The following is a 21,409-nucleotide window of genomic DNA, read 5'->3' as shown; positions in this document are numbered from 1 at the left end:
GGCTGGGCTTTCCCAGTACAAAGGGCAGAGTACAGAGAGAAAGCCATAATCCCAGTGTAGAAAGTTTATTTTTAGGCCCATATTCTAAAACATCCTGCAACCTATCAAAAAAATGAAAAATAAAAGGATCCCTTCTATAAGCAAATAGTCATTTTTACTTATAATTAAAAGTTAGTTCTTCCAAAATTAAAAGGATCTCTGAATACACAGAAAGTGACAAGAAATGTATATAAACTGTATTTTAAAGTAATAACACGCATAGGATAACAATTCAAATCATACAAAATGGTACAGAATGAAAACTTTAATCTCCATGCCCCTCAGTCAAGTGAGGATCTTGGAAATGAACATACAAGCAAAAATCGTATTATCCAAACAGGCTGCCCTACTGTTTGGGAGTTTTTTGGTTTGGGGTTTTCTTGGTCAAACACAAGACAAGGCAACAGCTAAAAATATAGAAAAATTCATTTAAGTCTTCTACACTTTCAGAAAGATGCCTTATTAAGAGCAGCAAGGGAAAGAATGAATAAAAGTAAAAAAGCATGAACTGGGTACAGGAAGGAAAATATACAGTATGCAGGACACAGGGTCTGCTTCCCGAGTCGCCGGACTGGGGAACTAGTGTCTGGACCCGCATTGTCGTATCTCCTGGGCTTTTTATTTATTTCTTTTTAATATATTTATTTACTTTATTTATTTATTTCTGGCTGCGTTGGGTCTTCGTTGCTGCGCACGGGCTTTCTCTAGTTGCTGCGAGTGGGGGTTACTCTTCGTTGCGGTGCGCAGGCTTCTTATTGCAGTGGCTTCTCTTGTTGCGGAGCACGGGCTCTAGGCGCACAGGCTTCAGTAGTTATGGCATGTGGGCTCAGTAATTGAGGCGCACAGGCTTAATTGCTCCGTGGCATGTGAGATCTTCCCGGACCGGGTCTCAAACCTGTGTCCCCTGCATCAGCAGGCAGATTCTTAACCACTGCGCCACCAGGGAAGTCCTCCTGGGCTTTTTAAACACTCCTTTTGAGAACAGCTAAAACCACCCAACCATGTCCAATTCTCAGGGCTGGTTTGCCTCAGAACGTAGGTTTCTCAATACAAGGAAAGCTGGTCCCAGGGGGCCTTCTATCGGAATGTGGGAGAGCGGGGGCAGTGTGGTTCCTGCTCTTGGGAAATGAAAGGTCTCACAGTGCATCCCTGCAGACGTGCGGGATTACACTTGTAAAGGACTGACTGGTACGCCTCAAAAATAACCTGTCTGCAACTGAAGCAAACATGTTTTTCCTTTAAAACATTCCAGAGGGGTAGACACAGACAGAAAAAATGTTGGCTTCAAAGATTCAAGACACAGAGAAACGATGGCTTCAAAGATTCGGTTCGGTTCATGTTTTTGCACGGCAGGCACTGGAAATACAAAACGAAGAGGCCAGATTCTTCGCTGAAAAGCTTACCCACCAGTAGAGAGCTGGCTCACCAAACATCACAAAGCGTTTGTTACACTGAAACAACTGCTGCCTTTTCTTTCTGACTATGAAGTGTGAGAAAATAATTAGACATGAAAAGAAATTCCTGCTAAAACAAGGACTCTCACACACAAAGAAGGTTCTCAGCTAATTGAAATCCCAAGGGGCTATAAGAACCACCTACTTAGGGACTCCGCAAAATGAATTAAGACTGCACCCTCCCATTAGACACAGGAGGCTCCAGGAAAGGCAAGGCAAAGGAAGACCACCAGCTCCACAAGTCACTTCACTTTAATGGGTGAGCATTAATTTCAAGGGGTCCTTGTCTATGGGTCTGATGTGGACTCCAGGGTCAATGGGGGACCGCCTACTTCCCTTCCTGCACAAAAACTCAACCATGAGTTATAGCATGAATCATCCCCCACGGTAACTAAACTTCATGACACAGGGGAGTTTGGCCTCAAGGGAGGAAAGAAGCAGGAAGAACAGAAGAGCACCCGAGTCTAACGTTTGAGATGGAGGACGCACTTGATCTTTCTTAGACGGAGAAATTTTAAGAAGCAGTTTATTCACCGTCTTTCCCAGGGAATAAAAATAAATAATAAAAATCACGTGAGGGTAGCAGAGGAGGACATCTAAAAGGGGTTCTGAAAAGGACTGATTCCACATGGGTAAAGTGTCCAGACTTTTCTCTTGGTAGCCTAGAGGCAATGCACAGCAAACAGGGACAGAGATGTTTATGACCTATAAAAGGTTTCTGGTGTGTATCCTCCAGAAGCTAAGTAGTTTAACAGGTTTTGTCATTGACCAAGATAGCTAGTCCTAACTACCTAAGTGTGAATACAGAATCACCGACCAGCCAGCCTTGCCCCCGCCCGCCACCCCCCCCCCCCCCCCCGAGGTGGACCTTCCCCTCTGCCCATCATCAACTTCCTGGTGGTAAATCATGAGGGTTGCAAATGGCTCCTTTCTTACCCTAATCCCTAAAACAGCCATTCTGGAAGCACTGAAAAGCTATCTGTAGTCACCAAATTCAATCCTAAAAAGCCAGTAAATGACATGGCAAAGGAGAGATCACAGAAAAAGCAGGTTGAAAACGCTTTTGATCTTCCTATACTATTTGCTCTACAGAAATTCCCTTAGAAAGTAACTAAAACAGGTTATAGAAATTTTTTTTTAATATTTTTTTAAAATTGACTTTCTCTCATGCTAATTCAAACATTCCCTTTTGCTGTATTTTCTTGAAGTCTTTTTCCCCCGCATAGTTCAACGATTACTAGCTGAGAGGCTTCAGACAAGTTACTTAACTTGTCTGTGGAACAGGGTTAAAAGCACCTACCTCATAAGGATGTAATGAAGATTAAATGGCTTAATATATGTAAAGAGCTTAGAACAGTGCCTGGCACTTACACTCAGTAAGTGTTCGCTATGATTATGACTTGGTAGTAACCAGAGTACACGTGCAATTCTATTTGCAGCGTGTTTTTAAAGATAATTGTCTTACAGTCTCCATACCCACCATTTTTAATGGTTGTATGATGTTCTGTGAAGTGCATTTATACCATTGTTCACCCATGGTTCTCAAATGGGAATTTAAGACATCAACAGTTCTGACTGACTGTATTCCTAAGGATCCAATCTTAAGCCATCAAACACAGATAACAATGATTTGCACTTGAAGGGAGCGGGAAAAGACTCAATTATAAAATTAGTTTGTGGAACTTCCCTGGTGGCACAGTGGTTAAGAATCCGCCTGCCAATGCAGGGGACACAGGTTTGAGCCCTGGTCCGGGAAGATTCCACATGCCGCGGAGCAACTAAGCCTGTGCGCCACAACTACTGAGCCTGCACTCTAGCGCCCGTGAGCCACAACTACTGAGCCTGCATGGCTAGAGCCCGTGCTCCGCAACAAGAGAAGCCACTGCAATGAGAGGCCCACGCACCACATCGAAGAGTAGCCCCCGCTCACCGCAACTAGAGAAAAAGCCCGCGTGCAGCAACGAAGACCCAACACAGCCAAAAATAAATAATTTTTAAAAATTGTTTGTATGACACAATTTCCAAAATTAAAAAGTACATACAATTTTTAAAAATACCACGATTGGTGAATAATTTCTATAACTTATCCTGAGATTTAATGATCCTCAGAACTCCACAGGATTTCTAAGTAGGTGGGAGAGACAAGAAACAGAGGCCCCCAAACTATTTCAGACATACGCCAAGATGGCATAACTGACTGCAGTATAAGGATCAAGACATATTTTCTAAGTTGAAAGCAATACCAAACTCCTTGTACGTAAAGACTAAAGAAAAAACCAAGCACCAGTGTTTTAAGATTCTCTAAGAATTAGAAAAATTAACACATTTATAAACATGTAAGTCTACCACTCCTGCCATCACCTAGTTACCAAGTTTTTACTTGACCATATCTCAAAAAGCCACAAATGTTAATATTCTAACATCAGATCTGGTATCTCGCCTCTTGCCCAAAAGTAAATGCCACTGATGTAGTCTACATGATCTGCCAAAGAACAGTCTCTGTGGGGTCTCTTTAAGGATGGGGAAAGAAAATGTGATGGTTTGGTTCACCACCTCTCGGCCAGGACAAAAGAAAACAACTTCAGCATGACAGACATCAAAGAACATTCAGTCCACTCTACCCCACAGGCAGACTCACACTCCTTTCTGTGGGAGCTCCCGGCAGGGAAGCACAGCATCTGATTTATCTGGTAATCAGGTAAGTCCCAAGGAGGAGGAAAAAACCCCATACCAAGAGGATTTCAAAATCCTGTTCTCATGACAAATGATCAGTAAAAACGAAAAGTTCCATTAGCGTAAAAGGAAACCCCACAGGACTGGTGCTGTAGGTGGCGACACTCTTGAAGAAGTAACTCGGGGCCCGCGTGCCACTGGTGCCCCTCACACAGGACAGCGGTTATTTAGGATCACAAGAGGCCTTTTCAGACCAGGCTTTCTGGAAGCCTTGGCTGTTCTCCCTCAGTTAGCCATGTCCTTTTGAATAAACAAGAATTTTAAAAGTGAAGTGTGCAGCGGTCACACCTCTAGAAAGGGTTTTTCTGGGATTTCCTATAAATGCCTTCCCTCTGCTCCACTCAGAGGCCAGCATTCAGGAAAAGACACTTAATTACAGCTGGCTTTTTTCTCCCTACGGGCACATTCCTAAATGTGTCCCTCAGGGACACCCTGGAGACGAAAGCCCTTGATTTTTCTCTAACAGATCATCCCCAGACCTGTCCCAGCAGGAAAGGAATTTCTCGTCTCATTAGTGGCTAAAAGCGGCTCCTTTACCAAGGGCACCGTAAGCCCCAAGCTGCAGGTGACCTGCTTCTCCAGTGTTGAGCAGGGGTGCTGACGAGCAAGCCAGACAGCACACTGGGAAACGGAGAGAAGCGGGGCTTTGACCTCATACCGAGGCCACCCCTAGTCTTTAATCCACTGGGCTAAAAGTAAGATTAAACACTTCTCCACGTCCACACGGGCAAACGACCGCCTGCCCTGTGTCTACAGGGACCGCACTCAGAGACATCTGCGCAACTAGGCTGGGTCACACAGCAAACAACGAGATGGAAGTGGTCCCTGGCCAAGGGGAAAGCAGAGGAACTGGCCTGGTCTCCTGCTGAGCCAGCTGCGGCATGAGATCTGGCCCAGGACCCCTTAAGGGGAGCACAACCCGCTCACCAAGTTTTTTCCACACAGTGGATGTTGGCTTTCTTCAAAGGCCATACACGTGTCTGGGTGTTAATTGTGTTGGAATTCAAAGGCCCTGAGGGGGACTTCCCTGATGGTCCTGTGGTTAAGAGTGCGTGCTTCCAATGCAGGGGGGTGAGGGATCGATCCCTGGTCAAGGAACTAAGATCCCGCACAGCGCGGCCAAAAAAAACCAAAAAACCAAAAAAAAACCCCAAAGACCCTGAGGCTTAGAGATCCGTACCAGGCCCAGGACAATAGGCCACCCAGGGCATGGCTCTGAGATGAAGAGAAGGTCTTAAATGCCCTTCTATTGCTCCCACGTTTGGGCAGGGCATCTTAATCCTCTGGAGCTAGGCCAGAGTGAGCGTCCCTCCAAAAGTATAGGGTGAGAAGCACAGCTTTCTCGGACGTATGGCAATTAAAATTGGAGCGGCCAAATGGATACCTAAGATTACCGTCCAGGGAGAGGGAGAGTGGTGTCAGCAAGTGCATGTTGGAGTTGATGACCGTTTAATAAGCACGTGTACTGTTAATGTAATCATAACATTTTTTAGTTAATAACTACAATTAAAATGACAGAGATACTATTTAGAAAAGCCTTCCTCTGATGGTAGTTGTGGAAATACAACAGAAGTCTTTGTAACCAAAAGGAAGTTAAGCAAAACAAGGCTCTTTTGTGCGCTCACCTTCCCTGATGTGAGAAACCTTTACATGGTTGACTGACTTGCCTCCAGAGGCGTAGTTTTCATTTACAGGTTTATTTTCCCTCGTGTTATTTATTATTTTTCCTTTTCTTAGTCCTGTAGTCCTCGCAGAAGTGACTCTACCAGCGGGTTGGGGCAACCAGAGAGGTCACATCGGGTTATTACAAAACAAAGGCTTGGCCTGTGTTGAAACTGTAAACACTTGAAGACATACATATACACACCCTGGTTTCAATGGTGTTTCCTGCTCATTCACTCAGCGCACAGGTATCACTGCTGGTGTTGTCTTTGTAATGGTGATCTCACTCTTGTGTCACGGTGACTGCCAGGGAAAGAAATCTGCCACCGTTTCCTGGTTCATTTTCAACAGCAAGTTCTCCTTATTTTGTTTGTTCATTCTTATCACTTCCTCTCACTCACGCCCACCCATACCCAACCCATCACCAGTCAGGCCAACTGAACCTCCGGAATACTTCTGAAATCCACCTACCTCTGTCCGTGACCATGCCTGTCACCCGAGTCCAAGCACCATAATTGGTTGCCTAGATTCCTGCCAGAGCCTCCCACTTCACCTGTCTGATTCCAGGCTAGGCCTGCTCCCAATCTGCTCTCCACCCAACAGCCACAGTGATCTTTCACGAACTGCATCACATCACCCCTCTACTTTCAACACTCAGTGGCTTCCACTGCTCTTCAACGAAGCCCTGCCTTCCTCTTCAGCCTCAATGGATGCAACCTCTCCAGCTTCCCAGGCATTCCTGCCTCAGGGCCTTTGCACAGGCTGCTCCCCCTTCCTCTACCTTTCCCTGGGAAAATTCCTCTTTATCCTTCAGGTCTCTGCCTCAGAGAGGCTACCTGCAATCTCCTTCCTGCTCTTTTCTCTTATGACACCCCGTTCTCTTCCTCCACTGCACTCACCCCAATACAGGATTGTTCATTTATGTGTTCATTTGTTTACTGGCTATCTCCCCCACAAGGCTCTCAGCTCTCTGAAAGCGGGGATCATGTGTGTTTTGTTCATCACTGTTTACAATGTATACCAAGTGCCTCACACATAGTAGGCATCAAAAAATAATTACTAAAAGTATGGATGAACGTTAACAACAAGGGGGAAAAAGGCAGTTAGAACTTTCCCCATGCTAACTGTCTTCTAAATGAAATCATCATCAAATCATATCACGAAAAACAGGAGGGAACATCTTTCACATCGATGGAACTGTGACTTTGAGCCACCCTTCCCCTTCTTAGTCACTCCGTTCCCCTGCTGTGAACAGGTTGGGGTTATTTATCCCAGAACCCACAGATCCCCGTCCTGGACGTGAGCTATCAGGTTCCTACACTGGGTGGGAGGGTTTCTAGTAACGCCCAATGGCATCTTTAGGGGGAATCCCACGGAAAGAAAAACTTAAGCAGTAACAGCATTGCTCGAATTTTCTAGTCTGTTATAAAAAGCCGAAATGTGCTTAGGAAACCCAGAGGTATAAGTGCAAACACTGACGACTCAGATTTGTGAATTCGAGACCTCTGTGCTCATCTGTCACCTCTATGCCTCCACCTCTCCCAGAAAAACAACTGTCTAGCCCTCCTTAATCACCTGAATTTCCTTTGACAGCTTGTCACTCTTTCTTACTATACTTACAGTTCTTCAAAATGTCTAACCTTTATCAGTATCCAGATCTTTTCACATGCAACCAAATTTCCTCTTGAATCTTCAAGAAATATGAGAAAATGACCCTCCATCAGTCTCTCTTCATATCTGGAAGGCTATCACAGTATCAAGTTTCATCCTATTTACTTACACAATGGCCTTCCAGGCACCAGCCTGAATATTTATTTTAATCTGTCTTTAAAAGATTATTTCTCCCATTTTTATTGCTCTTAGTATCCTAAAAAGATGTTTTGGGGCTTCCCTGGTGGCGCAGTGGTTGAGAGTCCGCCTGCCGATGCAGGGGACACGGGTTCGTGCCCCGGTCCGGGAAGGTCCCACATGCCGTGGAGCGGCTGGTCCCGTGAGCCATGGCCGCTGAGCCTGCGCATCCGGAGCCTGTGCTCCGCAACGGGAGAGGCCACAACAGTGAGAGGCCCGCGTACCGCAAAAAAAAAAAAAAAAATGTTTTGTTTTGTTTTGTTTTGTTTTCAGTCTAGGACCCCAAACTACATGAGACCGGACAGCAGAGAAATCCACATGCTAGTCACCTGATTCTGCCTCCTCTCAGATTCACGTCTGTTTTATGATCACGGGACTTAACTGATTCCCATTGAACCAGGGCCCAGCTGAGACCCCAGATAAGTACGCACGAGTCGGCCCTCTGTATCCACAGGTTCCACATGTTGGATTCAACCAACCTCAGATCAAAAATATTTGGAAAAAGAAACATTCCAGAAAGTTCCAAAAAGCAAAACTTGGATTCATGCATTGGCAACTATTTATATAGCGTTTACATTGTATTTACAACTATTTACATGGCATTTATATCGCATTAGGTATTATAACTAAGCTAGAGATTATTTAAAGTATACAGGAGGATGTGCAGAGGTTATATGCAAATATTAAGCCGTTTTATATAAGGGACTTCAGCATTTGCAGATTTTGTTATCCCGGGGGGGGGGGGGGGGGGGCGGTGGAGGTCCTGGAACCAATCACCCTCGGATATGAGGGACAGTTGTATAAGTGCAAAATCAATTCATTTCCATTTTTTCTTAACTAAAGGGGCCAAACACTCTTCCCTGTTAAATGGATCCTATCTATATGTCAGCCTCTGTTTAGTGCTTTAAAGATATGTATCATCACACTAAATTTGAGGTCTGCAAAATCTGAGTCATTACAAAAAGCATATTCTCTTGACTCCAGATATATGATACATGGGGGCTTATTAAGAGAACAAATGAAAATATCAGCACAGTTAGCTCTTAATGCCTTGAGTTTTAGCTTCTGGACCCATGGGGGAAAAAAATCATACTCTAGAGGAGCAACTGTTCTCTGTAGAGATGAACACACATGCACACATTAACACACACATACAAAACTGCAGACCAAGATTTGAGCTTTTGTTTTGGTTTTGGTTTTAATGTCTAAGGTGGAGTCAAACCATTAATAGCTAGTTCAAATGATCTTCCTAGCCCAACCAGTTTCTTTCCGTTGAATTCCCACCTCTCAGTGTATATCTCATGCTCCAAATCACAGCTACCTTGGGCACCCAAGTGATGTACCAGGACATCAGACAGGCTTAGTTTAACTGGGTTTCCCCAGCACCTTGGAAAGTCCCAGCAAGTGACAGGTGGAAAGCTTGCAATTTCACCTACTGCTTAGCAGAGCAAAGAAGGCTTCCTTTGCAGTTATTAAAAATCTATCAACTAAAAAAAAAAAAAAAAATCTATCAACTAAGTACCATTTTCCTATAAGCTGATACTCTAAGTGGTCACAAGCTCATATGATAGAGACAGCAGTAATCATCTAAGTTTAGAATTACATCAGAGAGGATGAGAAAAATGGAGATGCGGAGACTGTACCCTTCCTGAAACAGGGAACTTGAGGAGGTTTTCATTCCTCCCAAAGCAGTAACAGAACCTTTTGAATCTATACACGGGGCTCCATTAATCCAGCAACCTGGAAACATCTTATAAACATCAATTAAGTCTGGCCACAAGCTCCATTTATACATAAGGCAACTTGGATGTTTAGAGACCGAGCAGCCTGAAGCCCAGCAATGAGTCAGGGCGAGAGTGGGCACCAGACCCAGGAATCTGGAATCCCCATCTCTGGCAGGAAGATGCTATCTATCTTTCAAGGGAATAAAAGGTTCACAGAAGAAACAGATGGCAGAGACAGACGATAATATCCACACATCTCGGGATGGGACAAGACAAAGGACGGCCAATGGTGCCTAGTTGAAGCTGGAAAGGAAGCCAACCCCAGGCCCCAAATGTCATTTAGTCAAATGGAAAATTAGCATTGCTTCAGCCCCAGCTCAGCAAAGACGCTGCTGCTCACCTTATGGCTTGCAAGTTGATGCCACAAAGATACCCCATCCATCCTCACCTCAAGGCTCTCTCTTTTTATCTGATTTGAGTTCAGAAATGCCTGTTCATCTTTGGCCAATAAGAGGAGCAGGTATTACAGTTGCAAGCACCCTACAGAAAGGGGAGTCTGGTAACTTCAAATCCTCTGGCTCTTCCTGTCTCCTTCACAAGGGAAAGCTGAAATACCGTTTATATCTAAAACACACAATATGGATCAGAGTGCTTCGTAAACCACAGGAGTTAGGTGATAACATGACTGCCTTGCATATTTAAGGTCCAGCAAAGTAACCAATTAAGCTAAGCGAGGCTAGTTGTCGGTACACTAGATGAGCATAATCAAATGTTCCCTTCCAAACACCCGCGAAAGAGAACAAATAAATCGGTATCACTTTGGAGTGCACAGGGTTTCGCCCTGCTTTCCCTGCGGGACTCTGATACCCTAAAAGAGAAGTCTTGGGGGCGGGGGGGGGTGCGGTGGCTACAGGTGAGCAGCCATCCCCTCCCCACTACCCAGTAGGACCAGAGAACTTGACAAACTCCGGACAGAAACAATGCTTACTTTTCAGTTCAGCTCGGCCAAGGGCAGGCCCTGGCTCCAGCCATCAATGGGAAATCCTTATTCCTTTGGGGCCCGGGGCAAACACGGTTAGTATTTTTCGGTCTGAAAGTGAAGACCAAACTGTTCTAGCATTCTTGAGGGAGGGGCGGAGAGGAGGGCGGGGCAAATTCTCTTGACCAACCCCTTCGGCGGCTGTGAGGTCGGGTTGGGGGATAGCCCTCCCCAGGCAGCCCGCATTCTCCGTTCCCCAGTCCCCACCGCACTGTAACGCCCCAGCTCAGCCCCTGGGCGAGCCTCTAGGGCCCTAGTGTCAGTGGCTTTCACTGCTCCAGTGGGTCCTCCCTGCGCCCCGGCCCAGCCATTCTCAGCTCAGTGTCCAGTAAAATTAAATACCCAGGAGGCTTTCCACGGAGGCTAATGGGTACATCAAATATACACGCTACTCAACTAAATAAGAGTAATTCGTCAGCCCACAGGTAGTTTCGATTCATCAAAAATTCATTAAGTGATTACTAAGTTCCAGACGCCGAGCGCCGTCCTGCAGATTCAAAAACTCTCCGGGTACCCGAAGCCACACACTTGGGAGAGCCCAGGAAGGTGAAGCTAGGTGAGAATACTAGTACGGGCCGAGGGGATCCCTCTAGAAGGGCCTCGCTCCGTTCGTCCCCTTGGTGGGGACACACTCAAAAGGGTCTCGGCGCCCAGACCACGCGTCTTCGCCCCCGGCCCGCACTCACTGGGTCTTCCTGTGGCCGTGGTCCCGGTGCAGCTCCCGCAGGTCCACCTCGGCGCGGCCCAGGAACTTGTCGAGGCCGAGCAGCGCGCGGTGCAGCACGGTGAGCTGCAGGGTGGCGGCGGCGGCGGGCGCTGCCTCAGCCGACAGCAGCGGCGGTAGCTCAAAGGTGGCCTCCTCCCGCCACACGGGCGCGCCCAGGCTGCGCTCCGACACGGAGGTGGCGTACTTCTCCTTGCCCACCTGGATCACTGCGTACGCGTCGCTCGTGCCCCCGGGGCCCTTGGCCCGCAGGCCCCGAGCCTGGAGCACCGTCACCTGCACGTGCGTTGGGGACCACACGGCCCCCGGGCCCCTGCCCGCCGAAGCCGCCAGGGACATGGTGGCTGCGCTGCGGTCCAAACGAAACTGAGAAAATCGCCGCGACCCGCGGCCCCTACGGCCCGCCCCGCCGCGCCGGCCTCTTTAAGGCTTCCGGCCACGCCCCCTCTATGCCTTGCCCCTCCCAGCCCCGCCCCGCCACCCGCCCCACCTGCGGGTGCTGGGCCCGCCTCCTCCGCGCAGGCCGGGCGAGGCTCCAGGGCGCCGAGGACTGGGCGGGCTCGGCGCGGGCGGGGGCGGGGCATGAAGAATTCGGGTCTGAGAGGTGCTAGGTGAGGGCAGGGGTCTCCGACTGCCAAAGGTCTCCCGGCCCAACCGGAAGTGGCCAGAGCAGCTACTGGGGAGCCACACCTCATTTCCAATCTGGCCTTGCCAACCGGCAGGTGTGTGACCTTGCACAGATTACTTAATATCTTTGGGTCTCAGTTTCTTTATCTGTAAAATGAGATAACAATCACCTCATAGAATTGCTATAAAAAAATGTTACCTGGCACAGGGTGAGTTCCCAATAAACGGTAGCTACAAGGGTAATTATGAATGCGTTCCCAAATTCGTTGCTCTTCCTACTTTGGCCGCGGGGGGCGTTGCTATGGAGGAAAGTGGGTTCGGGGAAGGTGCCAGGTGAGGGAAGAGCGAGCAGGATCTTTTGAGGACCCGAAAAGGAGAAGGGAAAGGCAGGAGGCGCCTGAGACGGCGTAGGAGTGTTCTGTTTTGCCCCGCCCTGACCAAATAAGGTGAGGCCAAGAGGCTAAGTCGGGGAAGGGGACGAACGGAGGAACTGAAAATGGGATTGCCCAACGGGGCCCTTCCCCGCAGTTCCCCTTTTCTCCCTGGCTGGACCCTCTGCAGTCTCTCCTCGCTCTTTATCTCTGAGCTCCCAGTCAGGCACTTTCTCGTTCCCAGTTTCCATTAGAGTGGCTGATTCCCTTCATTCCCAATATGCTACTTCAAAGACTCAAATATCTATTGATCATCAGATTGCAAAGGTCACTTTGAAGGTTTTTAGGTTTTAGAATTAAGGAAAGAGCCAGGGAAGCAGAGAAGTGACTCGTTCAAGATCCTGCAACAGAGCCAGGACTAGAACCCAGGTGTCCTGACTCCCATCTAGTGTTTCTGCTGCATCCTTTGCTTCTTCCAGATCCTCAGAACCCCAATCTTGGATGGCTCAAGGCACTCCTATCTGGACCCCACCCTGATTCTCTCTCCTCTATCTCCTGAGCAAACTGTAGCCCAGATAATCTTCCCACCTCAGGCATGTACTCACTTGGCTGGCCCATGGCGGTCCTGCCCACCTCTCTGCCAACCCATGTCCTATCCACCGCAAGGCTTCACTCAGATTTCTCCAGGGTCTGGCTTCTGATAGCCCTCTTCAGGGCAGGACCGGGTGGTGACTTGTCTCCTCCAGAACCCCCAGCAGAAACCTGGGCAGCCAGTGGGTACTCAGGAAGTGCTACGGAACTGAAGAGTTGGCAGGTTATCCCAGCCAACCATGAGTACATAGTGTTTCCTTTTACCACGTAAGAAATTACAAGACAGACATTATGCCTCAGGTTTGCAACTGAGGGTGGCTGCAGTGTGGGAAAGGCCTATTTACTAGGCCTTGAAATGTTTAACAGTGATCGGAAGGGGAAAGGAAAGGAGGTACCAGACCTGTAAGCGGCAGGAAAGCCTAGCAGAACTCTGTTGATTTGGTGCCATTTCCCTGCTTGACAATCTGTTAACCTCACTCAACCTTATGGCTCCATTCGCTACTGTAAAGATATATTGAGAACTGACCTGGTGCCCAGCGTGTGCTAGGTGCTACAGACCGAGGGCACAAAACCCTTTGAATGAGACCCAGTCCCAAGGCACGCCCTGACAAATGCTGTAAAGGAAGTCCTGTACCAACAAAATGCTTTGGGTGTTTTGAGGATAGAGCAATTTCTCTAAGCTAGTGGATTTTTTTTTAATTTTTTAAAAATTGAAGTATAGTTGTTTTACAATGTTAATTTCTGCAGTACAGCAAAGTGACTCAGTTATACATATATATTCTTTTTTTATATTCTTTTCCATTGTGGTTTACCATAGGATATTGAGTATAGCTCCCTGTGCTACAGAGTAGGACCTTGTTGTTTATCCATTCTCTATAAAATAGCTAACATCTTAAGCAGGTGGATTTTTATGAAGGACATGGCATTGAGCTGGGCCCTAAAGGATATGCCAGATTTGAAAGGCAGAGAAGGGAGCATGGAGGAAGAGCCTTTCAGGAGAGAACAGAACAGCTAAAGCAGGAGTGTGGAGGTCAGAGTACTCCAGTGGGGCTAGACCGTGGGATACTTCAGGAAGGCGTTGGGGGTAGGTGGTGGAGATAAGGCAGCCCAGGTAGGCCGGGCCAGATCACGCAGACCATGGACACCAGGCCATGGTGTGTATACAGAGCTCTGGACCAGGTGAGCCCGCCTCCAGAGGACTTTGAACAGTGGTGTGATCAGGTTGTAAGGCAAGGTATGACCAGAAGCAGCCCAGCAGCCAATAGCGCGGTAGGTCACAGCCAGACACCCGCCTTTGTTTTCACCTGGAGACTGTCTGCCTCCAGCCCCATTCTGCCTCACCCCTGACCCGTCCTTGGTGACTATTCTAAGTTGATGCTACAATAAATAAGGCTGTACCATACTCCCCTCTTGGCTGCTCTGCCTGTCCACTGCTCCACTGCCTCCCAGCCAGACAAAGTCAGAGATCTGCCATCCAAACTGATCCTAGGAGTAAAGTTTTTCATCTCCAGCCTCACCTCCTCTCCCACACACACACGGTTCCCCGGGGGAGACAGAGCCAGGAGTGAAACCCAGAAGGACAGCCCCACAGGCTGAGTATGACACGGAGCATCCCCTCCACTCATGGGAAGGATATGAGGACAGGCGGGGTGCGAGAGGGGAGGAGAAAACAGGATCCCCTGGTGACCTCATGTGTTTGGGTTTCTGTCAGACACAGATAGGCTCTGTGGTTAAAGAGGAAGTGAGAGGTTGGGGGAGGACAGGGCAGCCTCGCCACCTCAGAGAAATCCCGGTCCATATCCTTCTCTCTAGACACTGGACATGGGCAGGGGTTAACTCAGAGGAGTGGGGCTCACCGGAGGCGGGAATGAGAAACTTGCCGGTGGAGAGATGCCAGGAGGTCCAGCACAGGGCGTGCTTGGGAGCTGGCTGATCGCCCTCCACACGCCTCGGGGTGGCTTTTCCCCCTCCCCAGCTGGAGCACACTGTCCCTGAAGGCCTACCTACTGACCGCCCAGAGTCCAAGAGGCTGTCTTCTTCCAGCTTTGTAGACAGACCCTCAGGCCACGTGGGGCAGGGGGTGGACGGGTGGAGCAGGCCCAATGACGAGGGCAAGGTTGGCGCTGGGCCCGCTGACCCCTGGCCGGCTCCCTGAATTCCGGGAGTGTTTGTAAACACCTCCCATGGCCAGGGTGCGGAGGGATGACTGCTCTCTCCTCTTACCCCGCCCCGCCTGGGGCTCTGACTGGCAGAGGAAGGAGTTTCAGCAGACAAGGCACCTGACAGGTTCAACTGGAAGGGTCAGCCACCTGTCCTCCTCCCAAAGCAGCAGGGCGGAGAGCACCTGGGCCCGGGCCTCTTGCCGGGCGGCGCTGGGCCTCGCTGTGGAGTCTCTAGCACAGATATGCTCTTAGGCTCATCCGGGAAGGTTTCCCCTCTAAGACATGGTGCAGAGCCAGACTAGACGGGAGACAGGGCCTGTGGAGGGGGAGGCGTCACTGCCCCGCCAGCGGCCAACCTCCCTACGGCCCCTCGACATCCCCCAGCTGCAGACACACGACCTCAGAGATCATCCTGGCGACTCTGGAGGGGCCCACATGCTCTCCCGAGGGAGGAAGAGAAAGGGCCTGGTAGGGCTGCCTGTCAGCCTGTTCTCCTTCGCCCCAGTCTCTGGGGGGTAGCGACAGCCTTCCACGCACATGACTCATTCACTGGGGCTCTGCTTAAACAGCCCTCTGGCTGCTCCGGTCCAGCTGCCTCTGCCTCCTCCGGCCCACTCGGTTGACCAAGATTCCCTCCAAGGAGCAAGGGCTTCCTGCTTCTTCATGGAGTCAGTGAGCACCAGGCTCTTTCCTGTGCCCCAGGGGCTGTGGCAGTGAAGAGGTTGAAAGCATGGCCCAGCGGACAGAGGAGGGTCTCAACAAGAGGATGGCTCAGCCATCTCCCTACAATCTTGGTGACAGTACTGCTTTGTTTAATGAAGCTTGCCTCACAGATTACGCAAAGGCATTGCCTTTCCAACTTGTCAGGTCCCTTCAGAGAAGGCTCCTGAATCCCACAGCTGAAAAGCTCTAGGGAATGTGCAGCCCTCACCTTCCCACTTTCTGCCCAAAGCTTTCCCTCCCGCCGCTCCCATTCAGAACTGCTGCCTTTTCCTAGCTATTTTTTTTCGGGGGGCGGACACGGAGGGGGGTGGCCAGGTCACATGCAGGATCTTAGTTCCTCCACCAGGGATCGAACCCCTGCCCCCTGTAGTGGAAGCGCAGAGTCTTAAGCACTGGACCGCCAGGGAAGTCCCCCTAGCTTATTTCTTGTACTCGGAGTCAGCACTGGTTTTACTCACTTGCCAGCAGCTCGAAGGCAGGAAAAATGTGGTCCTCACCTTTGCCTTAACCATCTCCCAATTCCTTGCCAATGGAAGGCAGCTCAAGTTAGGTAGAAGAGACAAAAAGGACTCTTGAACCTTCAACGTTAGTCCATTTAATCCCTGCTACCGCCACCTCCAGCACTGCCCTGTATTACTGTCTTTTTAAAACATAAGGTTTAGGACTTCCCTAGTGGTGCATTGGTTAAGAATCTGCCTGCCAATTCAGGAGACATGGGTTCAAGCCCTAGTCCGGGAAGATCCCACATGCCGCAGAGCAACTAAGCCCGTCTGCCACAACTACTGAGCCTGCTGCACTCTAGAGCCCGCGACCCACAACTACTGAGCCCGTGTGTCACAACTCTGAAGCCCGGGTCCCTAGAGCCCGTGCTCCGCAACAAGAGAAGCCACCGCAATGAGAAGCCCACACATCACAACGAAGAGTAGCCCCCGCTCACCGCAACTAGAGAGAAAAGCCCGCGCACAGCAACAAAGACCCAACGCAGCCAAAAATAAATAAATTAATTAATTAAATAAATTATAACGTTTATACTTTCTGAGTATAAAAAAATACATGTTCATCATAAGAGCCATTTTCCACCTTTCCAGAATCAACTTCATGGCACAGAGGGGCAAAGTAGAAGTTTTGAGTGTTTACTCCTCCTTGAATTCTCGCATTGGAAGCTGCCCCTCAAGATGTTGTTCTCTTCCTGGCATCTCTCAGAAAAGCCATGAGCCTCCACTTTCTCAACCGCTGCCCCCCCTGGACCACTGGGGACCCCACCACAGCAGAGCTGGCCAAGAGGAGGATGTAAACAACCCCATCAACATTTTACTCCTCTTCCCTTTTGATGCCACGACACATGGCACAGGGCTGATGGCTACGTGGACTTTTGACACCCTAAGGAATCGTGACGTAGACCCGGAAGCTTCAAGCCAAGCCCAGCGCTTGATGCTTGGCAGGGTCCAAGGGAGAGCACCAGAATAAAGCCCTTCCACTGCAGGGAGAATGGGTTTGATCCCTGGTTGGGGAACTAAGATCCCACATGCCGAGCGTCACAGCCAAAACAAAAAAAAGGAAGAAAAGTGTTTATATAACATAGGAACAGATTTTATTTATTTATTTATTTATTTATTTATGGCTGTGTTGGGTCTTTGTTGCTGCTTGCGGGCTTTCTCTAGTTGCAGTGAACAGGGGCTACTCTTCGTTGTGGTGTGCAGGCTTCTCATTGCAGTGGCTTCTCTTGTTGCAGAGCACGAGCTCTACGCATGCGGCCTTCAGTAGTTGTGGCTCACGAGCTCTAGAGTGCAGGCTCAGTAGTTGTGGCGCATGGGCTTAGTTGCTCTGCAGCATGTGGGATCTTCCCAGACCAGGGCTCGAACCCGTGTCCCCTGCATTGGCAGGCGGATTCTTAACCATTGCACCACCAGGGAAGCCCAGGAACAGATTTTTTAAAACAAACTTTATTATAGCATTACAGCATGGCTATAATCAAGGAAAGAAAAATGTACTGTAAACATTATATGCAGAAAAGTACACAAAAGTTTCCAGCCTTGTGAAATTTCACCATCCAGATCAAGAAATAGAACAGGACCAGCACCTGCGGAAATTTCCCCTTGGTTCACCGCCAGTCACTAGGCTCCCCTCCTTTCGAAAGGTAACCACTACCTTGACTTTTATCCCCAAAGATTAGTCTTGCTATTTTTGAACATTATGTAAATGAATCATATATTAGGTATTGGTTTGGGATCTGGCATCTTTACTTTTTTTTTTGTCTCAGCTGTGCTGCACAGCATGCAGGATCTTAGTTCCCCGGTCAGGGATCAAACCTGTGTCCCCTGCAAAGGAAGTGCAGAATCCTAACCGCTGGACCGCCAGGAAATTCCCCAGGGTCTGGCTTCTTTCACTCAGTATTATGTTAGGAAATTCACCAGTGGTGTTCGTGCAGCAGTAATGTATTCATCTTTATTGTTTTGTAGTATTCCACAGTATGACTATACCACAACCTATTTTTCATTCTACAATTGGACTCCTGGCCTCCAGAACTGACAACGAGAGAATAAATTCCTGTTGCTTTAAACCACCAAGGACGGCAGCCACTGGAAACAGGCCTATTAGGAATAAATTTGCTGTCCATTCTCATATGTCTTTGGGTACATATGCATAAACATACACACACACCTAAGCATGGAATTGCTGGGTCACAGGGTGATTATATGTTTAGCACTGAGAGAGCACCAGATCATTTTCCGAAGTAGTGATACCAATTTCTACTTCCATCCACAATGTCTGAGAGATCTTGTTTCTCCACATCTTTGTCAACCGTGGTATTGTCAGTCTTTCCTATTTTGTTCTTCTGGTGGCTGTGAAGTGGTTTTAATTTGTATTTCCCTGATAACTAAGGGGCTTGTGTGCTTGTTCATTGACCATCTGGATATGGTCTTTTGTGATATGCCTATTCGTTTCTTTTGTCCGTTTTTGTTTTCTGTTGTCTGTCTTATTGATTCACAGCATACATATAATATATTGCGTATATTATACCTTTGTCCAAAAAAATCTCAGGCAAATATCCTCTCCCACTCTGTGGCTTGCCTCTTCACTCTCTTAGTGGTGTTTTGGGTGAAAAGAAATTCTTACATTTAATGAAATCTGAGTTATCAATTTTTTATGGTTAGCGCTTTTGTGTCCTGTTTAAGAAAACTTTCCTGCCTCAAAGTCATAAATGCAGTCTCCTTTATAATCCTCTAGCAGCTGTACTGCTTTACTTTCACATTTAGGTTAGCAATCCATCTGGGATTAACTTTATTGTGAAAAGATAATTCTCCAAAATAAGATAAAACCATGACTCATACAGATATAAAAATGAACACATCTTAAATTTTTATTTAATTTATTAAGAAGGAAAGGTGGCAAGGTGTTTCAGCCTGTTCCAAGGTGAATCCGAAGAATAGACTCATGTATAGATCAGGAATATTGAAATAGGGACTTCCCTGGTGGTGCAGTGGAGAAGACTACCTGCTCTTACTGCTGGGGGCCCAGGTTCCAGCCCTGGTCAGGGAACTAGATCTCATGTGCATACCACAACTAAGAGTTTGGATGCCACAACTAAGAGTTTGGGTGCCACAACTAAGGAGTCTGCCTGCTGCAACTAAGACCCAGTGCAACTAACTAACTAAATTTTTTTAAAAAAGGAATATTGAAATAAATGTGCAAACTGAGGCAAAACTGGTTTTTCCACGGTTGAGGGTGTGTTCCTCCACCAGACAGAATTTATTTTTATGAGCTTGGCACTGCTATCAGTTATCTACAAGTTACAGAGGTTTTTTGGGTTTTTTTTGGGGGGGGGGGTGGTTCTTTGGCTCCGCAGCATGGCATGCGGGATTGAACCTGGGCCACAGCAGTGAAAATACTGAGTCCTAAAAACTGGGCCTCAAGCAACCTCAAATTTTGATTGAAATTGCATTGAGTTTGTAGATTAATTTTGGGGAAATTTGACATCTTTACAATATTGAATCTTCCAAACAATGAGCAGGCTGAACTGCACTTAAACCATCCTATAGAGCATTTATAAAGTAAGGAGGACCTCGAGGTTTATCATCATGAGATATTTTTATTAAGCATAATTAAACATTCATATTGTACTGGGAATGATCTTTATAACGGTTAATCCAAAAACAGAGTAAGATCTTCTTCTGAGAATTTACATCCAAGAGAAAATAAATGAATACAGGTAAACGTATTTGATGATACTTTCCAAAAATTTATAAAGAAAGGGAGAAATGGTTATATGTGTCAATGGTCCTTGACTAGATCTTTCTTCTCATATAGGAAGACAAACAAAAACTTCTTACAAGTTGTGAAAAACTTTGTGTAGAAAATAATTTACAAACAAATGTAAAAATGAAACCACCATCGGTGCTGTGGAGATATCTCTTGTCAGCATTTTTCAAGTGGTTTTGACTATCACTTCTCCATCAAATACAGTCAGTCTCCTCAGGACCTACAGGACCTAATACTCTAAATTTCTCTGAGAGTAACATCTGGAGGATGAGTAGAAGTTAAGTGGGTGAAGAATGGTCCGAGCAGAGAAAGCAATACGTGCAAAGGCCCTGTGGCAGGAAAGAGCAAGTGATGGGAGGCATTGTAAAAAAGGCCAACTTGACTGGCTCTAAAGAGCAAGGCCAATCATGGTGTGAGAGGAGGCCGGAAGAGTGCTAGGATACACACCGTACACAGCCTCAGAGGCCATGGCAAGAACACTTTTCTTAGGGTCAGATTTGTGTTTTGAAAAGATCACTGGCTAGAGTGGAAGACAGATAAAGGTAGGGCTGTGCATGGGTCAAGGGAGGCTAGTTAGAAGGCTATTTCATTAGTGCCAGTGAGAAGTTATGGCAGGTGGACTGAGTAGTAATGGTGGAGAAGGAGGGAAGTGAATGCAGTCTGGAGACTGCAGACAGTAATTAAATACCTACTCTGTGCCATGCACTGTTCTAGGGCTCGAAGATACAGCAGAAAACAAGACAGGCCAGGTGCCCGCCCTCAGGGAGATTATAACCTGGCTCTAGTTTCCTGGCTTGCATAACTGTGTGAACAATGATGCCATTAACTGAGCTAGGGAACACTGGAAGAAGGACTGGTTTCCATTTTGGACATGCTGAGCTCTCGGTACATTTGAGGCACCCAAGAGGATGGTAAACAGACTGGTGGATATGTGGGTCTGGAGCTCAGAGGAGAGGTCTGGACTGGAAATGTATTTCCTTCATCAGACGTAGAATCAAGCCAAGGGTTCCCTATGAGGCTATTGTGGGAAAAAATGACTTTAAAGTTCTTAAAAGCCCTGCTCTTTCACAGAAAGGATGAAAGTTGGCTTCATCTTTACCCTGAGGCTGCATTTTCATGACAGCACCATATATTTAATTCCCCCTCCCCAGGCCCTTTATAAATCTGAGAACACTTAGCTACCTGTAAACACTGTCATGAACGCTCTATACTTCCTTGAAATTCTACCCGAAATATATACCAATTGATATAATGAATACAATGTGATTATTTTTACTCTGTTAATATGATGGATTATCTTCATGGATTTTCAAATATTGAACAAGCCTTACACCACTGGAATAAACTCCGTTTGTTTGTAGTGTATACTTTAAAATATATATATTGCTGGAAAAAAAGCTGGAAGTAGTACAAGAACTCATCCCAAATAACATCATCCTTGTCTACTGGATA

General features: G+C 47.4%; 1 protein-coding gene across 4 annotated transcripts in view; it reads right to left on the bottom strand.

The window, feature by feature from the left end:
• The window catches only part of RAB11FIP1 (RAB11 family interacting protein 1), a 29,968-nt gene extending 18,311 nt beyond the window's left edge, over positions 1 to 11,657 (bottom strand). For 2 of the 4 annotated variants that reach the window (XM_067722090.1, XM_067722091.1), the window contains exon 1: positions 11,186 to 11,656. In XM_067722090.1, coding sequence (XP_067578191.1) covers positions 11,186 to 11,562 — 377 coding nt within the window. In that variant the 5' untranslated portion in view covers positions 11,563 to 11,656. Of the gene's footprint in view, positions 1 to 11,185 lie in introns of all 4 variants that reach the window. The other 2 variants (XM_067722092.1, XM_067722093.1) reach the window with 2 other exon arrangements.
• Between the last annotated feature and the right edge of the window lie 9,752 nt (positions 11,658 to 21,409).

The sequence above is a fragment of the Pseudorca crassidens genome, chromosome 21 (genome assembly GCF_039906515.1).
Source record: "Pseudorca crassidens isolate mPseCra1 chromosome 21, mPseCra1.hap1, whole genome shotgun sequence".
NCBI lineage: Eukaryota > Metazoa > Chordata > Mammalia > Artiodactyla > Delphinidae > Pseudorca > Pseudorca crassidens.
This window is presented reverse-complemented; position numbering and strand designations above follow the sequence as displayed.